Here is a 16,381-nt window from a genome sequence, read left to right on the forward strand (position 1 = left end):
TTACTGTACAAACGTTATATTAAATTTATTTATTATACATTCTGATGCTTTGTACCGTTGGCATGTACACATCTGTACAATATTCAATAGCGCATGTTTGTATCTTCACTTTTATTTGCATAAACAACCCGTAAAGCGATGTTGGGATTTGAACAAAAGTCAAATCCGCCTCCACTAACTGGTGTTCGCAGCTCTTTCCCGTACAATATCCTAGCTGTTTCATCCAAACAACATCGTAAACATGTAGCATTCATTATTCGAGTACTCAACACCTAACCACCACAATGGCAATGCATGTACAGTTTAGCAAGTACATTTATATAACTATAAAAGTACATATATATATTTATAAACTAATTATTTGAAATTGCATACACAACGATGTTGGGTTTTTAGCTTCGTTATATATACATATTGAATCGACTGAGATTTGTTATGTGCTACTCTTAAGCTCAGATCCAACACCGCTGATAATGTACGTGATATTCATGATTGTGAAAGCAAAAACTTACAAGTTGCATAGCCTACTTTTGCTAGGGGACAAATAAAATACATTTGTCCCTGAATACAAAGCAGTACCAGTTGCATATATTTAACCGCTTCTAATATTTTTTTTGTAAATAATTCTCCTACAAATTTAGACAAATGATATGTTGCAAGTGTTTTCTAGAGGATGTCCTTTCTGTGGTTTCTGGAACTTGGTAGGCTTAGGCGGTAATGGAGGTGCGCCACTTGAAAATAGCGCTACTCCCGTCTCATCGAAAACAATAGCGCCTGATTGGATTTGCGCCAAGAATGCCTGAATATCCTGGCCTTTTGCGTACCATGGACTAGCCTGGCCGGCACCAATTTGACCTGCAAGGTGCCACTCGGGCCTCTGATTTTTCAATGTTAACACTAATCTAGCTCCATCTAGTTGGCTACACTGTGTCATCGGATCAAGCAGTTTTGTCGTGTTGTAGAGTCGACACGCCATCTGCCCGGCATCGAGACCGTATCGTAGACAAACTCCTTGAATGACACCCCATAGAGTTGATGTCGGCGCGCATTTTAAACCAAGGATTATACCACATGGTAAAGCCAGTAAAAAGGCTACGCGAGGTTCAATCGTAATGGTTTCCTGTAATAATTGTGATACTGGTGTCCCCAGATCGACCGGCTGTTGATTCTGTGCAACGAATACGTCTACAAGGGACGCTCCTGATGTGGCGTTCTTTTGCAGTATATCCGAGATTATTTGAGGCAGCAATTCCGTTCCTGTAACAGGAATTTTTCTCGTTTCGCCCGATGGGATGATTATATATATGTATTTGTCGTCAGCCAACGAAGACGTGGCATACATTGCATCCCTCTTTTCCTCATCTTTTTTCTTCTTACCTAGTTTTTTTACATTAGGAAACAAGGACCTTCGAGCTTTGGCTATACTGCCACCACTCGTCGATACGGATGAAGCGGACGAATTTGACATATTTCCAGGTCGGTGATTGCCGTTTAGATCTGGATGAGATGAAAATCCGGGGTTGTTTTTCTTATCAGCTAGATCGGCAACTTTATCTACCGATTCTGCTTTTACTGGTGAGATTAACCGTTCGCCGTTTACCTCTTTGATGAGACACTGCTGGTAAAGATCAGATTTAAGAAATCTCGGGTAACAGTCCATTCTCATAAGGTTGTAAATATGTTCTTGGGCGACGGTAAATAGGTCTTTTGGCGCGAGGCCCATTTCCAGTTGTGAAACAATGTCGCGCAACGTCGGGCCGTCAATATTTAGCGGTTCAGCGCAATCTTCCTTAAGATGCTTGTCGAAGATCTCCCTCGCTAAAGCTTTACGCTGATTCACGCTTTTTTCGTTACGGTACTTTTCGCATGCGGTCCAGAAAAAAATGTTTTCTTGGGCGAATTCCTTTTTTAGAAATTTTGCGAATATAAGAATACCATCTTCATGATTGAGGACAGCATCTAAGGATTCACTCCACGAAGCTACCGGCGGCAGGCTTTGATCATTCAAGCTGCCGCTTTGTCTCCTGTAAAGCTCTGAACCATTGTGACGTGCAGTCCGAGACTGCCCATCGTTGTATTTGGGCGTATCCAAAGCATCTAGCGAATGTTGTTTCCGCAGCGAGTACACTCTCGGACTATGTTTGTAGTGATGAACAACGTCAAGAGAATCCAATGATACCTGACTCTCACTTGTTTTACTCGGTGATTTTTCTAGCAGTATAAGATCTCTCAATTTGGCTGATACGTCTTCAAGTGAGTCTTCGAGCAAATTTTGTTTCGCCAGTCCACTAATGCTCCCAAGCTGGCCGCTATTAACCGAGCGCTCAAGAGAATCGTCCCGACCGGAATCTGAGTCGTAGATATGTCGTGTACCCGTCCGGATGGCGGTCGCTGACGACGCGGAGCAAGCCCTAATTTTTGCCAAGGCCATCAGAATCGGGTGAGCAGTCGACGGGAATTCCTGTAATCAAATGTCAACATCAATACGAACACGATCAGTTTCTTTCAAGACATAAACTTGCCAAGTATAAATCATCAGGCATTTAGCGCTAATGAAAAGCAGTACGCAATCAGTAAAATTAAGGTAGCTTCAAGCTCGAAAAAAGCAGTCGAATAGGCGCAAAACTAACGCCATCAGATGGACAGTTATTTTTCAAGTTCTGTAAGCAGTATATACACAACACATCTCAGATTATCAGAATAACCCCAACTTTTCACTTGCAAACCCAACTCGACTGAGCTGTTCTAATAGCTATGTACTAGAATCCATCGAAACTGAAATCGCGTATTTTTGCAGACAAGGTTCGTCTTATTAACGTTTAGTCATATAATTCAGTTTCTCTTCTAATTCGATTCGATGAACCACCTACTATTATACTGACATATTTAACTATACCATACGCAAATTAACGTAGCTTAGTTCTTTCGTCGGTTAGAATCGAGAAAATGACCTAGAAGAAAGCGTTTTCCACATGATTCCAGCTTGTGGTACCATGAGCAAGTTTAATAAAAATAATTGAATCACAGAAGCTAAAAGTGTATAAAATAAAAAGGGCGATTATGGAACAATAGCTATCACATTGCATTATTTAATTAGCAATACGGTTAACAGTTATAATGATAATGACAGACAGAATGCAACGAAACGAAATGTTAACGGAGAACAAATTGTTCGCGCTCACTCACTTCGATTCATCATTACACTGGGTATGTAAGATCTAAAAAATCGGCAAATCTGTGTCGTTCTATCTATGTCTATGCCAGTAGTAGAATAGCATGTAATGTGGCAGAACATACACGAGTGAGTACCTAAAAAAATACTTGCGTATTGGCACCCTAACACGCTCCCTGTCTAAACTTCTTTCACTACCTTGCAGGTGTTCGTCCGCGGATCTCGTTGGCAAGCAATTTTAAACGTGCGAGCCCGTCTACCGTGACTTGCGTGCGGGACTAGTCTAGAATCGGCCACGAACACATGCGCCGACAGTTGCTGTGGGCTTTGTCGTGTTACCACGCCGAAATACGAAGGGCTGGTTTCATCCATGCCTAAAAAGCAACAGTAGAGACGACATTTAATAAATGTTGCTATGACTAAATGTGCTATATGTTACGCATACAACTGGATTATGCAAGCATAAATATTGAGATCAATGATACCCGCAACTAACCATAGAACACAATACGATCCTGTGTAAAGCGGGCCACCGCTGTTCCCCTGTGGTTACTCAATACTAGTGCATCACTGGTTACCTGAAACAGCAAAGATCAAATGGGGAAAGGAACACTCGATTGTGTACGCATAAACGATTCTTGTTCTGAAAATACAAACCCTAGCTTCGGCTCTACCCTTAACAAAGCTAAGATACTGTGAAAAGTTACAACATAATTGAAGCCCATTATATTCATTTCCGAGACCGCCCCGGCATGTTAACAAATACAGTATAATAAGTCCTTGGATGAAGAACAATATAGCACTGTTTTTGGCAAACGCCTTCAAGGCAATAATCATCCACTTTGTGTTTAATAAGAGGCTTTAATGTGTTTAATAAAAAAAAAAAGAACAACATTTAAAATATTCTACCTAAGAGGGTTTGGCGTCCTGGCTTTCTTTTACGGCCATTCGCATATTTTCTAAATCATTGAAATAATGAATCTCACTCCTCTAAAAACCCTCCGTATATAACTAGCATTAGGCATCGTCAATGAAGTTCTGCCGTTTGCAAAGCTTTTAATTATAAGTCGTTCTCCCTTCTGAAGTGCGGTCGACGCTTCACCCATATCTGTGGCAATAATCCACAAACGACACCATATAATAAGTAAGCCCCGTTGTATAACTTTTGTCTTTACGCCCGTTTAAGCATTCGACGCTCGGCATTCTGGCGAATAGCCTCGTATGACTATTTGTGCTTCTTTCGTGACACGCGTCACGGATGAGTTCGGATGATGTCGAAACGAACAGGAAGGTATCACTTACCCGACACGCGTGACACACACACACGGTAATAAAAAACTATTGGTATAAAAAGATATATTAAATGGAATATTGTACCTTAGAAAGTAAGTTGAATATTCGGGCTATAAAGATGTATTCAATATAGAAGTTGATTAGGTTTAGAATAACGGCTGATTATCTCGTTATTCTGATATTGTTATCATCGACATTCGTAGAAGATAAATATCGTGCTCGAGCTGGTGGAAAGAAACTGCTAAAAATGCTTCAAATCGTTTTTATCAAAGGTCTAAATGATATTTTTATAGTTCGTTTCAAAAAATTAATCGAATTATAAAATGATTATTACAAATAATCATATTTAAAGTTGCACTATGCCGTTCTGCCTTTGATAAACCCATTCAACGGGAGTCTGTTTTCCTGAAACATGTAAATTAATGTCTGAATCAATATCCGTGTGTATCGAACAGTTTTGTAATAGTTTTCGTGGATTTAGGCCACCACATCACGCCTAATAGTAATCTCGATGTTGAATACTTGTTTTTTTTTTATGTACGTACAAATTATACATACGCAAGCAAATAGGCTTATTTGTAACTGTAAGAACATCGAACCTGCATAGCTACAAGGACTCTTTGTTGGTCTCTCAGTTGGGCGATAGCTTGTCCAAGTAGTGCCTGGGCCCAATTCTGCTCGGATGAAGAGGATGAAACGCTCCCGAGGTAGGAAAGAACTGCCCGAACGTAGTTCTGCTGTGATGGCCATATCGAACCGCCAGTATCTGCAACAGCTAAACCTAAAACGCGTAAGATAGTTCATTTATTATTGATTAAACTAATTATATTAGGAATAAATAAGAAACTTTCGTGGACGATAGAAGGTGCCTTTAAAGGAAGAATGATATAATATATATCAAAAAATGCTGCTTTAAACGCTTCTTGGGGCTGGTTAGAAAGTGCGCAAGTGTAAATTAGTTCCCTTAACGATTAGATCACCTTTTGAGGACCGGTATTTCTTTACTGTATATACCTACTATGGTACGCTCCTTATAGTATAGTGATAGGTCTAATAATATAGTATAGTATAGTATAGTATAGTATAGTATAGTATAATATAGTATAGTTTCTTCAAAACATTTGTCGAACGCAAATATCAAACGAACGTGGATCATGGAACGATGTACGCCATATATGAAGCAAATAAGAGTATGGAATTTTTTTATTAGACCCTCTGTAGTGACCGTTCAGTGCTGTGCGCTTTTTCAAATGAGCCTATTACGACCTTGATAAACGTTTCATTACATGGGCATATTATTATATATATATATATATATATATACTAAATGGGCACGTTATTGCAATACTACGATAATCTGTTTTTTAGTTCAAGGGCATCCAGTCAAATCTGACCCTACTGAACAGTAACAAATGATTAATTATAGCATGAAAATTAAATTCTTCAAGCATATAAATGTATATGAATTTATTTACTGAAACCGTTCCGTGGGTACCTTTACGATATTTTGCGAAATATACGATCCGGGCCTTTTATTACAATCATGGAAGTAATAGGTGAGATACCAAAAATGTTCATGTTAGGTTGACGACAACAGGCTGACTTGAGTGTAGTGATCCACTAGGCAAAACTGTAAAGCTCTATATATAACTAACATTTTATAGGTAACACATCCGTAAAGCTCATAACACATAACTGCTGTACAAAATAACACTGACTGATAATCAAGTACACCACTGCTAAGAAAACAAGAAGTTGCTCTACGAGTTGATTCGACTTTCATCTTACCAAATGGAGAAATTTACCATTAATGCAATGCAATAGCGCGAGCCTATACTAGAGGCCTACGCAGAAGTTTATGGACCCTTTTGATATCGTCGTCGATAACCAGTGGCTAGTGGCGACTCCTTATGGAACCACGTCATTCTATGGTAAAGGCTAAACATGAAATAAATAATCCGTAACTCAATAAGAATGGTTGTGATCTTTGTTCTATATTGAAGATTTGGCCTTGGTAAACGGGCGAGTGCAGAAGTACTCCTCTTAACAACAATTGCCCCCTAAATTTATCTATCTCGAAGATATCTCGAAGACGATATATGCCTCTTGACCTTGTTTGGATTCAGGTGTTATGTTTGCATTGGCCCATACGATAAAGTAGTGTACTCATAGGTTGATTCAGCACATCGGCCTACGTTAATCTGCTGTATGTATGGCGGCACTGTAATAATTTACAAATAAGCTTTGGCATATCTGGAAGCTGTGCGAAAATGTATGCGCACCTTGGGCCTGGCCACTGAAGAGGATATGCCTGCACGTGGTTCTCATTTAAGGTGCCATCAATACGTTTTCGAGCTAAGCCTTTCGTTATGGCAATCCACTTATAAAGCACGTAGCTGTAGACAAATAAAGTGTACGAAAACACATCATCTCAAAACTACGTATGGTACCTAAAACAAAATTTAGCCAATACCAGATATAAGCACGAATAAACAAAAATAATTACTTAAAAATATCCGCATTCTTATTTCCTTACGGGACAGTCGTTGATGTCGGCGCAGATACTTGACAAGTTGTGTCGACCGCTTTCGCAGATGCCGCCACTTTATTGACGACAGCTGGTGGATCACTTCGTCGAACGGTAGGTTCTGCATGTTCGTTTTCTTCGTTTGTTACTCACGATGTCGCACAAGTTACAGATTACCAGTCATAAACGACAGAGCACAGTACTTGTTATCATTATCACGACTATTATTGAGCACCATTTACGTAGCCGATGTTTTATACGAAAGCCCATACGCTTCAGCATGAATAAATTAACGTCAGCCATCGTGCGCGTCTTCAATGCCGCCGCTGTTTTTGCAGCGCTTGTTCCTCAATTTTTGTTCATCAGTAAAACAGGCGAAGTGTCCTCGGTTGCCGCAGTCGCTAAAGAGCAGGTCCACACGTCTCACCGGCGCAGATCACGGAAACACCGTAAATGCGGTGAAGTCGCAGGATTGCATCGATCCCTGTGCCTTCTTCTCTATTGGCATTGTAGTTAAGCTGGGGCCTAGCTCGGGCTGCGTCAGCAAATGGTCAAACCGCCTTATTCTATGGATGGTAACCTCTCTGAGGTTTCTTCTGAGGTTGTAGAAACTCTCCTTTCGGAAAAGAAGATCGGCTGCTGCCACTGAAGCGGTTCTCAGTAGAGTTTGGCGTCAAAACGCACGTTTTCACGCACAAAAGCGTATTGAATAAAGTTGAGATTGAAGAAAATCATCATCCGGGATGAACAAATCTAATGAGAGACGGACTGCTAGCGTTGGCGGTGTGTCATCAGCCGAGCGACCAAGGGAAAACGGCTTCTTTTTCAACCAGGCTCAATATTCATACACGACGAATCCGCCTCACACTAATTCGAGATGAAAAATGGCGTACTAATGGGGCTACTGAGGCCAGTAAGACAAAAGTCTTGATCTGCATAACATAACCTTCGCTTCCAGTAGTTAAAAGTAAGACAGCACCGGTTGCAACAGCGGCATCGACAATAAAATTGCACTTTAACACAGAATGGGCAAGTATACGCCATCCTGTCTCATCCATGGACTATTTGTTTCTGCTCTCGCTGCCGAATGGAACGATGCCATTCGAAGGAAGTTAGCTGTATTTACATTATAACCAACTGTGTTATATTTTAAACATAACTGATGCTGCCACCTTTGTAGAACCGGGCGCGCCCGCGCCCAGCTTAGCCGCGACGGAAAGACGCTCAATCAACCCTTTCCTACCCTGTTGTTTGCCAACAGCAGGGGGTGGAGTCTAGAGAATAACGCCTTTGGGCTAACCAAATCGACGGAATTACCAGGTGTCGATTATAGCATTACATATAATTAAGGGACGTACGTTTCTAAACACAAGAACTCGTCAACACAGCACTTGTCTCAAAAACAATTGGCAAGCAATAACCCGGAACGGTTAGGTAAAATTTGCCGAGAAATTAATGTACCCGTAGTGAGTTTGGAAATTTTTAGAAATTCTCTTTTTCTCTTAGTCTCATCACAGTGTGACTGTGTTCCCAACTGAAACTTAATATTAACAATATGACATCATTATCAAAGAGAAAAATTTTCTCACAGCTATTTCTCTCTGAAACTCAAGTTTATTTCTGTCAACCAGTTTAATGTCTACTCATTGTACGTCTTATAGGTTCAGACTTATCTCCAGCGCTCATAACCGTCCGATTTGCTATTCCGCCCGCTCGGTGGCACTACAATTACTACGAGGTAATATAACACTCGGGACGGCTAAAAAAACATCTCGTAATCTAATAGCGGCAGCTAACAAGGGTTCCGCATAGATGCTGCGGAAAACGGCAGACCTTTTGAGTCAGAATAGTCGTAGTAGGTAAGCTAATTAGATGCCAGATGGAATCTCCAGGACGCCCACCTGGCTCACAGGGTTGTGTCTAGCTTATCCCACAGGACGAGGCAACAGAACAAAGCGCCCTACTCCTTAATTTGGAAATGCTGTTTCTTTGTCGATCCATCGACGTTAATCTGCTTGCGGATCTGTCCTTGAAAATAAATTCATTAATATCATGTCATAGTACCGTTCAATTTCAGAAAGACAGTTCGTAACTTCTGAGTTTTTTCTCCTGCTTTCATTCTGTTCTGGACAACTGATTCTTTCTTTGTTCACTAACCCCTCTAATTTAGATGTCATTTTTTATTGTGTTGGGTTAGTTCGGATCGACTCCGTTCATGTCGTTTATATATAAATCGCTTTTCTCCGTGGGCAATCTTTTGCACTTTGTTTCCTTTGGACGTTTGGTTTCCTTTTATGGTTACAAGTGCACTTGTAATCCTACAACATTGCCTCTTACCACCGCCCGGACCAGCAGACCATTCTACCGGGAGACAGTTCCTGTGTATTTCTTGCTTTCGCCTATTTATCTCTGATCTTAAGTGCGCCAGTGCGGTAATGTCGCACAATGATGGTTGGTCTTCATGTTTGGGTCACGTTGCGTGTCCGACGCAGAACCACCTCCTGGCCATAGGCGCGTACAAGCATGCTCAGCTAGCCATTTAAGCTGTCAATCAATCAGTTAGTTAGCGAATCAGTTAGGGGCCTATTCGGCCACCCAGACAACACGATCAGCTGAAGGCAATTCATTCGTTCGAAGTAAATGGTGAGCGACCGCGGTGGCGATGTCTACCGCGACGGTTCATGCTGTAAATGTGAATGACTTCGGTCGTGCACGCTCCTTCTGCTCGTTCTCCCGCAGAGTCATGTCGAGGTCGGAGCACCGGGCCACTGAGCAGCCTATATAATTGACGCTTACCTACTATCGAATATAACCTATACGCGCTCCACACCCTAGACAACCAATGTAGAACGGTGCATTTAGACGTTTTGTATTTATCTCTGCATGTGGGGGGCCACTGGGTGGGAGCGCGTTTGCGCGGTGGGCGTACCATAAGCATGCTATTGGGTTCTAACGGTCTTCAAGCCGTCATAGATGAGTCTTCAGATAAGTTTGACAACACTGGCTGTGCGGGAACGTCATCGATCACAAAGACAACCAAGATGATGGCTGCTGCCGAAATCACTTTTTTATGGTTCTCCCGTTCAGAAGCGTTTTCTGAATGACTCTTGGAACAATAGTGTTATAGTAAAATAAAATAATATAGTGAGCTGTCATTGTATACAAACACGCAGACAACACACATACACCTTGTTGCTATTAATGTCAGGCTGAGCATCCCGCACCATCCGGAGATTTTCGACAGTTGCTAGCAAAGTTGATTCGCTAGCGCTGAGTGTTAAGTCGTTAAATGAAGAAGCTTGCTGGTGGATAGTCTAAATCAACGGGTTTAGTAGAAGCCGTGAATGAGACCCGTATAAGCGAACAAACAACACGTACGCACATCCGGGCAAACGCTGGTAGTTCAAACGTGGAAGTTTCAGCGTAAGGGCAACGGCGCAAAGGCCGATAGATGAATACAATTCAGACTATAGGCAAAACACAAATCTCTTCTTCACATCTTCATTGGTGAAAAATTTCAACGAATTATCAATGAATGTTCGTATACATAGATTGTCTATGAGCATCGACGAGTTGGTAGTCTATGCTTTGACCGACAAATACTGATTGTAACGTAAACGCTAGCGAGGCTTGAGCAAATGGATTTCATCCGCACAATGGACTTCGCAGCCGAAACATCTATACATACAGATAGCTAATGCGCAGTTATAGTCTATTGCCTCGATATAGGCAGTATTCGTAGGGATTTATATGTGCTCGATTGCGTTAAACGTGCATTATAGCTATCTGAAAGTCTAAAGGTTAATCGTGTGATTGCATGGCCTTGGGGAACATCCAAGTACTTCTGTTTCCAATGTATTATAAGATCTACCTGCAGAGGGAGTAAACACCACATTGTTAGTCGTATGAAAACGACCTTTTTATGGCTAGTGATTTTGACGCTTAATCCAGCTGCGATACATGAAGTTGCATAAATTCATAGCGTCCAATGCCACGACGAGGTGGGTCACGCCCATAATCTACTTAATTTATGGGTCTAATTTTAATCTGTGTTCGCTAGAAGAAACAATTTTCTAATAGCCAAGCACCTAGGTAGAATACAACCCTGTGCTTTATTAAATTCCTTTGTAGTATATTTGAACACAGATAAACCACGCACATACATCACGGCCTCGAGTAAATATTAGTAATAAGGTTAATAGTAGTGGACAGATGCAAACTTAATTTGAATAGGCGATTGCATTACCTAAGATAAATCTTCCGTTGCTTTTCTGGTCTTATAGTTAATTCATGCGCACCAAACGTTTTTATTTTTTTTAAAATTGTATTAGATAATAGCGGTGGCGTTATTATAAAGCTCTAAATGAACGACCTGTAGAAATCGCTGTTGATAACTCATTAGTTATCTCTCGGTCAATGGAGGTAAAGACACAACAGGGTCGGCGCAATAACTGGTGTAGCATCCCGTAACAATATGGGCCAAGATGAGGTTCCAACGATAATTCTATCTATTATACATCATCATTTATGGAGGCTTTCATTGGGCAACACTAAGCACTACGGAGATGTTAACGACGGGAAAGATTAAACAATAACGGCAGAAGGTGTAGGGGCTATGTTTCTGTTTGTTGTCACGTTTGCCGCGTATCCCTGTGAATACAATCTACTAGGCGTGAAATATAAAAAAAAAAGAGCCTTTTGGTAAATCCTTTTACAAAATATCATGAATGATGTGCAGGTACAGCGTCATTTCATAGGCAGATGTGAAGAGTTGGCTTAGACTGGGCAAAAGCAAAAATATGAATTATTTACAAGGAAGACGCTTTGGGAATGCTCGAATTTTTTTTAAAAACATCTGTTTGCCATTCCTGGACAACTGGTTTCTTGAAAAGATCAATAATAGAAGCTGTTTTGTAATATGTAGATGACCTCACAAAAAAGTTCTGTCATTACTGTTCCTACTCCCAAAAGGCATCGGACAACCCTAAGGACTATTTACTAGAATCTTCTTGTTAGTAGTAGAAGATATTGTTGGCTACACTGTCAAAATGTTTGGCTAAAACGGAAGAAACAAGCGAATTCCCTTCCTTTTTACCTTAAAACTCCTATTGATTACACACGTAGGACATAAAATACTAGACTATATCCAACTAGAAAAGTAGCAACTATTCCTCAGACGTGGCCACAAATGTCAGATTTATAGAACTCAATTAATCATTTATTAAAAAAATGTATTCGGCCTACAAAATTCAAAATAAAAACCAGATGCATTCGACTAGATTCGTCCAGTTCTTAAGCCAATAAATGCCGGTCATTGAATCCTTAAAGCCTCGAAAAGGCCAACAAAACAATGGTATTGCCAGGATGAAGGTTTATTATAAGCAGAATTAAAAAATACAATGCCATTTGTCGCTACTGTTAACCGAGCACAGTCGAGCGGAGTTATATATATATATATATATATATATATATATATATATAATACCCTCCAGATACAAAGTGACCAATAATAGGAGAACAGGTAAAAAAAAAAAGGATAACTCACCTATTTTATGCCACGTATACGTTCGTATATATATGCTCGGCGAGACGCAAGGTTTATAATTTGTTAGAATTTGTCCTAGTATAATAGAGTTCGGAAATTAACAAAATCTTTTTTAACTAATGAGATGTCAAATCACTGTTCGTATATAAACCGAACACATCCTTATTGCGCATGGTATAGGACAATATTATGACTACTTGTAGACATCGTTTGATGGCGTTTGTAAAACACTACCATAAAATCACGGTAGTGACTGGATACATGAAATAACAGGCATTTGTAGCATACGGCACATGTAACCAAGCTAATAATCTCCTAACATTTTTCTAGATGGTCAAAATATAAAGTTCACTTGAAATGAGAAAACACGTACTAGCAAGTGTTTAAGAGTAACCGGTCACTTTACAAGACGTCGAGTACACTACCCACTAAAAAAATGCCATAAACCTGACCGCCAAATGGAAAAACCATGGCCAATAAGACCAGACAACGATTGGAGCCACTGCACTGCCGTCTTCAACAAAAAGTGATTTATCTGCACAAGCGTACCAGTCAAAACTATTTCGCTATTTCGGGCTATTTCGGGACCAGTGTCGGCGGTGTACCCAATAAATAATAACATGGTAAATGGGCTGTAGTCGTTTCGTGCCCAAGTGAAGGAAGGCAAAGAGAAGAGCCACTAGTCAACACGCTCGATCAGTTCCAGATGCCTTAGCATCAATGGTTTGCTTGCTACGCGAGCGTATAATAACATACGCTAACGACGCGCAATTTACTTTGACTAGGGCCAAAAGAGCGAAAAAAAGCGACGTCGCAGAACGATAAGACATACCGATAATTATCGGTGTCACTACGTCATCGACAGATGAAGTCGACGACGACCGAGCAATAATTGTCAATCAGCTTGCTAAAGCAGTGGTAAAATCACCAGCGGACACAACATTAGTGCCAGATGTGCTATTTTCTGTTAAGTGCGGTTGCGTAGCAGGGCTAATATTCGAAGGTGGTTTATGCGAAATTGCCTGACCAGACGCCAAGAGCTAGTGACGACAACGGATATCCTCATAGGAAGTCTTTGAAAAGGTGAGCCGCACCTAAGTTTCCTAAATAAAAATTGAGCTCCCTTTGCTTGTATGCTCAAATACCCACAGAGCTAAATAACTCATTCAGTTGCCCATTTTTAAAGGTTACAGGTATTCTCTCATCTCACAACTAAATGCTTCTTTTCTGGCATCCTAGTGAGACCATAAACAATGTCTGTGTGTTTGTTGCATAAGATAGCGTGTTTAGGTATCTAAGTCGATCTTCCGGCGGGTGTGTGCTATGGTGAAAAATGATATGGCTTGAACACCTGCGAAGTGTAACTGAGTGAGAAGTTCAGGCCCAGACATGAAATTCATTTTCGAGAAAATGTCTATAGCTATATACCAGAGGAATATAACAAGTAAAGTAAACATTTACTTGGTTCTTTAAAAATACATAGTCAAGGTAAATGAGGATTTGTCTGCTTCCCATTATTCTAGAGGTGTTTATAAAACCGTACAGTCGATCTAATATATGCTGATTAGCATTCAAATGTTAGTCAGTTGCCATTTAAAGCTAAAATAGTTGGCCCACTTCCCATAATTATATTGTACTTATTTTGCTGAATGCGTTCTCTAATCGGCTTAAGCTTAAAGCTCGGCTATAGGGCAGTAAGGACGACCTTTCTACTTTTCTTACCGCGTAAATCCCAAAGTTGATGCTCAAATTCACAGCCAGACTACGAGAAGGCACAAAGTAAAAAAGCAGTTACAATAGCTATTATTTAATTCCGTAACGTTAACTGCAATAACGAGACGCCCGAGTGTTCACCAAATTAAATTCCCGTATAAAGCCTCATCACTTTAGGTCAGTAGAATTACGTTTTGAAAATACTCCATCAGAGTATCAGCACAGCAGAGAATTTCGTACATTAGTGAGATGTTGACCAACTATTCAGCAAGTTTTGACCGGATAAGAAAAAGTTAAGATACGTTCATCTTGTTGACAGGGCACAAAGCTGGTTCAAGCGCACTCCATAGATGCGCGGAAAACTTTGGACAGCCATAACTAGTCACATTATAAGGCTTAATTTAGCTACTGTAATCATAAACAAATTTCATACAGATCTACTTTCAGGACAAGCTTTTATTCGCGTAAAGCTTCACGAATAGTACGAAACTCGCCTTAACAGTTAAACCATATGGAAACAACTGTTTATTACCTCGATGCTTACCAGAGTGACTTCAAAGCCAAGTGTTTATGGCTCTTAAAACTAATAACTGACCTTATTTGATTATAGTAAAATGATACATTGCCCAGAATCCAGAAATTCCCTAAAGGAGATCGATCGCCTAAAACGGGAAACAGTTAATATAGACAATTGTGTTTATAGAACACAGTACGCAACGATACTACCATAAGACGTTTCTGGTTACTCACCACCAAATGCGGCTCGATGATGTTGACTGGCCGCGTACGAAGGTCTCGCATTTCTATTGAAGAGAATATTTACCAGTTCCGCACTCGAATTCGTCCCCTCCAACAACTCACCAGCCAGCCGCTTCGGATTATAAACAAAGTAAGAAAACTTTAGCGTTCTACGCCGACTAAAAGAAGCATTTCGATTTTGTTGCACCCAAAAAGTATCTGGGGCTTGAGCACACAGTGGTTATTTGTCGTTGTTAGCTATCAGGACGCACTTCCCCCACTTCAACTGTAACACTATGATCAGCTAGAAATCCGCGGTTTAAATTGGGCTGAACACCATTCCACGTAACCTTGAGCGCGTGTATGTGTATTTAACTTAACAACTAGAGTATTAGCGATAATTAACCTTTATCATTCTCAACTAATCCACTTATTGACGCATATGATCAACAATCCGGCCAAGTGTAATTATTAAGGAAAGAGAACGACGGACTAATGCATTTTTCAACGACTAATCAACCAACGACTAGCTAACACGACAAAGTATTAGCAAAAGGTTTATCACTGCGTCAATATTTTTGGCAGGCTTATTAACATTGATCTCGCTAACTGACATTGAATGGACAACTATTGCCACAATGATGGTAGTGATGACGATGATGATCATCGTTACTATTATTAGTAGGACAAGGGATTTTTTATGAATCCTGTATCAACTGGTTTCCCTAAAGTCAAGATATTATGTTAAAAAAAAAATCTACATAATTTTCGTCAAATTATGCATAGCAATACAAACCATTCGCAATTTTAATTTGCTAATGTACCTTATTGTGAACTTGCTCGATGATGAAATGCGCTTGGCTCTGAATGAAATCCTCATCTTCGTCACTTGAGCTGAGCGCGTCCAGGGGACCACCTCCATGAGCAATACCTGATTAATTGAAACCACATATATTTCTGCGCGTTAGGTGGTCAAAACTTTGCGTCAAGTTTTCATACTATACATGCAAAAGACTCCTTTGACCAGTGAAGTTTCAAAGAACATGAAACTATAGTCATTGAATCTCGCTATTAAATTAACTCACTGCTCCAGATAAACGCATCGAATTCTTTCTTTTTCGTTACTTGCAATAAAAACGTTTTTGCTCTTTAAAACCGTGCATATAGCTTTGGGAACTATTAACTATGCGATTTCACTTATCACAGACGTGAAAACGGTAGAAACGTCTGCCATTGACAAGTCAACGGTTTCTAAACCGTTCCGATATTGCAAGACGACCGTGTTTCGCAAGAAAAATGTACTACCGACTGATATATACATCTATGTATATGTCATATATAGCTCAGCGACGAATGATGCATCCAGTTCAATCATAGCATTCTGATAACAACG

General features: G+C 40.3%; 2 protein-coding genes across 10 annotated transcripts in view; one reads left to right on the forward strand and one right to left on the reverse strand.

Annotated features, from left to right (window-relative positions):
• Positions 1-16,381, reverse strand: part of loco (regulator of G protein signaling family member locomotion defects) — a 25,797-nt gene continuing 9,416 nt past the window's right edge. For 6 of the 9 annotated variants that reach the window (XM_022832474.2, XM_022832473.2, XM_022832468.2 and 3 more), the window contains 6 exons: positions 15,813-15,919; positions 15,001-15,121; positions 5,065-5,246; positions 3,669-3,750; positions 3,371-3,546; positions 1-2,461 (listed from right to left, as the gene is read on the reverse strand). In XM_022832474.2, coding sequence (XP_022688209.1) covers positions 638-2,461; positions 3,371-3,546; positions 3,669-3,750; positions 5,065-5,246; positions 15,001-15,121; positions 15,813-15,919 — 2,492 coding nt within the window. In that variant the 3' untranslated portion in view covers positions 1-637. Of the gene's footprint in view, positions 2,462-3,370; positions 3,547-3,668; positions 3,751-5,064; positions 5,247-6,971; positions 8,171-15,000; positions 15,122-15,812; positions 15,920-16,381 lie in introns of those variants that run through there. The other 3 variants (XM_086968116.1, XM_022832477.2, XM_022832478.2) reach the window with 3 other exon arrangements.
• Cdk7 (Cyclin-dependent kinase 7) overlaps positions 13,434-16,381 on the forward strand; it is a 21,313-nt gene continuing 18,365 nt past the window's right edge. Inside the window, exon 1 of the mRNA XM_022832483.2 lies at positions 13,434-13,620. The gene's annotated coding sequence lies outside the window, so the exon portion shown is untranslated. The remainder of the gene's footprint in view (positions 13,621-16,381) is intronic.

This window comes from Varroa jacobsoni, unplaced genomic scaffold (assembly GCF_002532875.2).
Source record: "Varroa jacobsoni isolate VJ856 unplaced genomic scaffold, vjacob_1.0 scaffold_392, whole genome shotgun sequence".
Taxonomy (NCBI): Eukaryota; Metazoa; Arthropoda; class Arachnida; order Mesostigmata; family Varroidae; genus Varroa; species Varroa jacobsoni.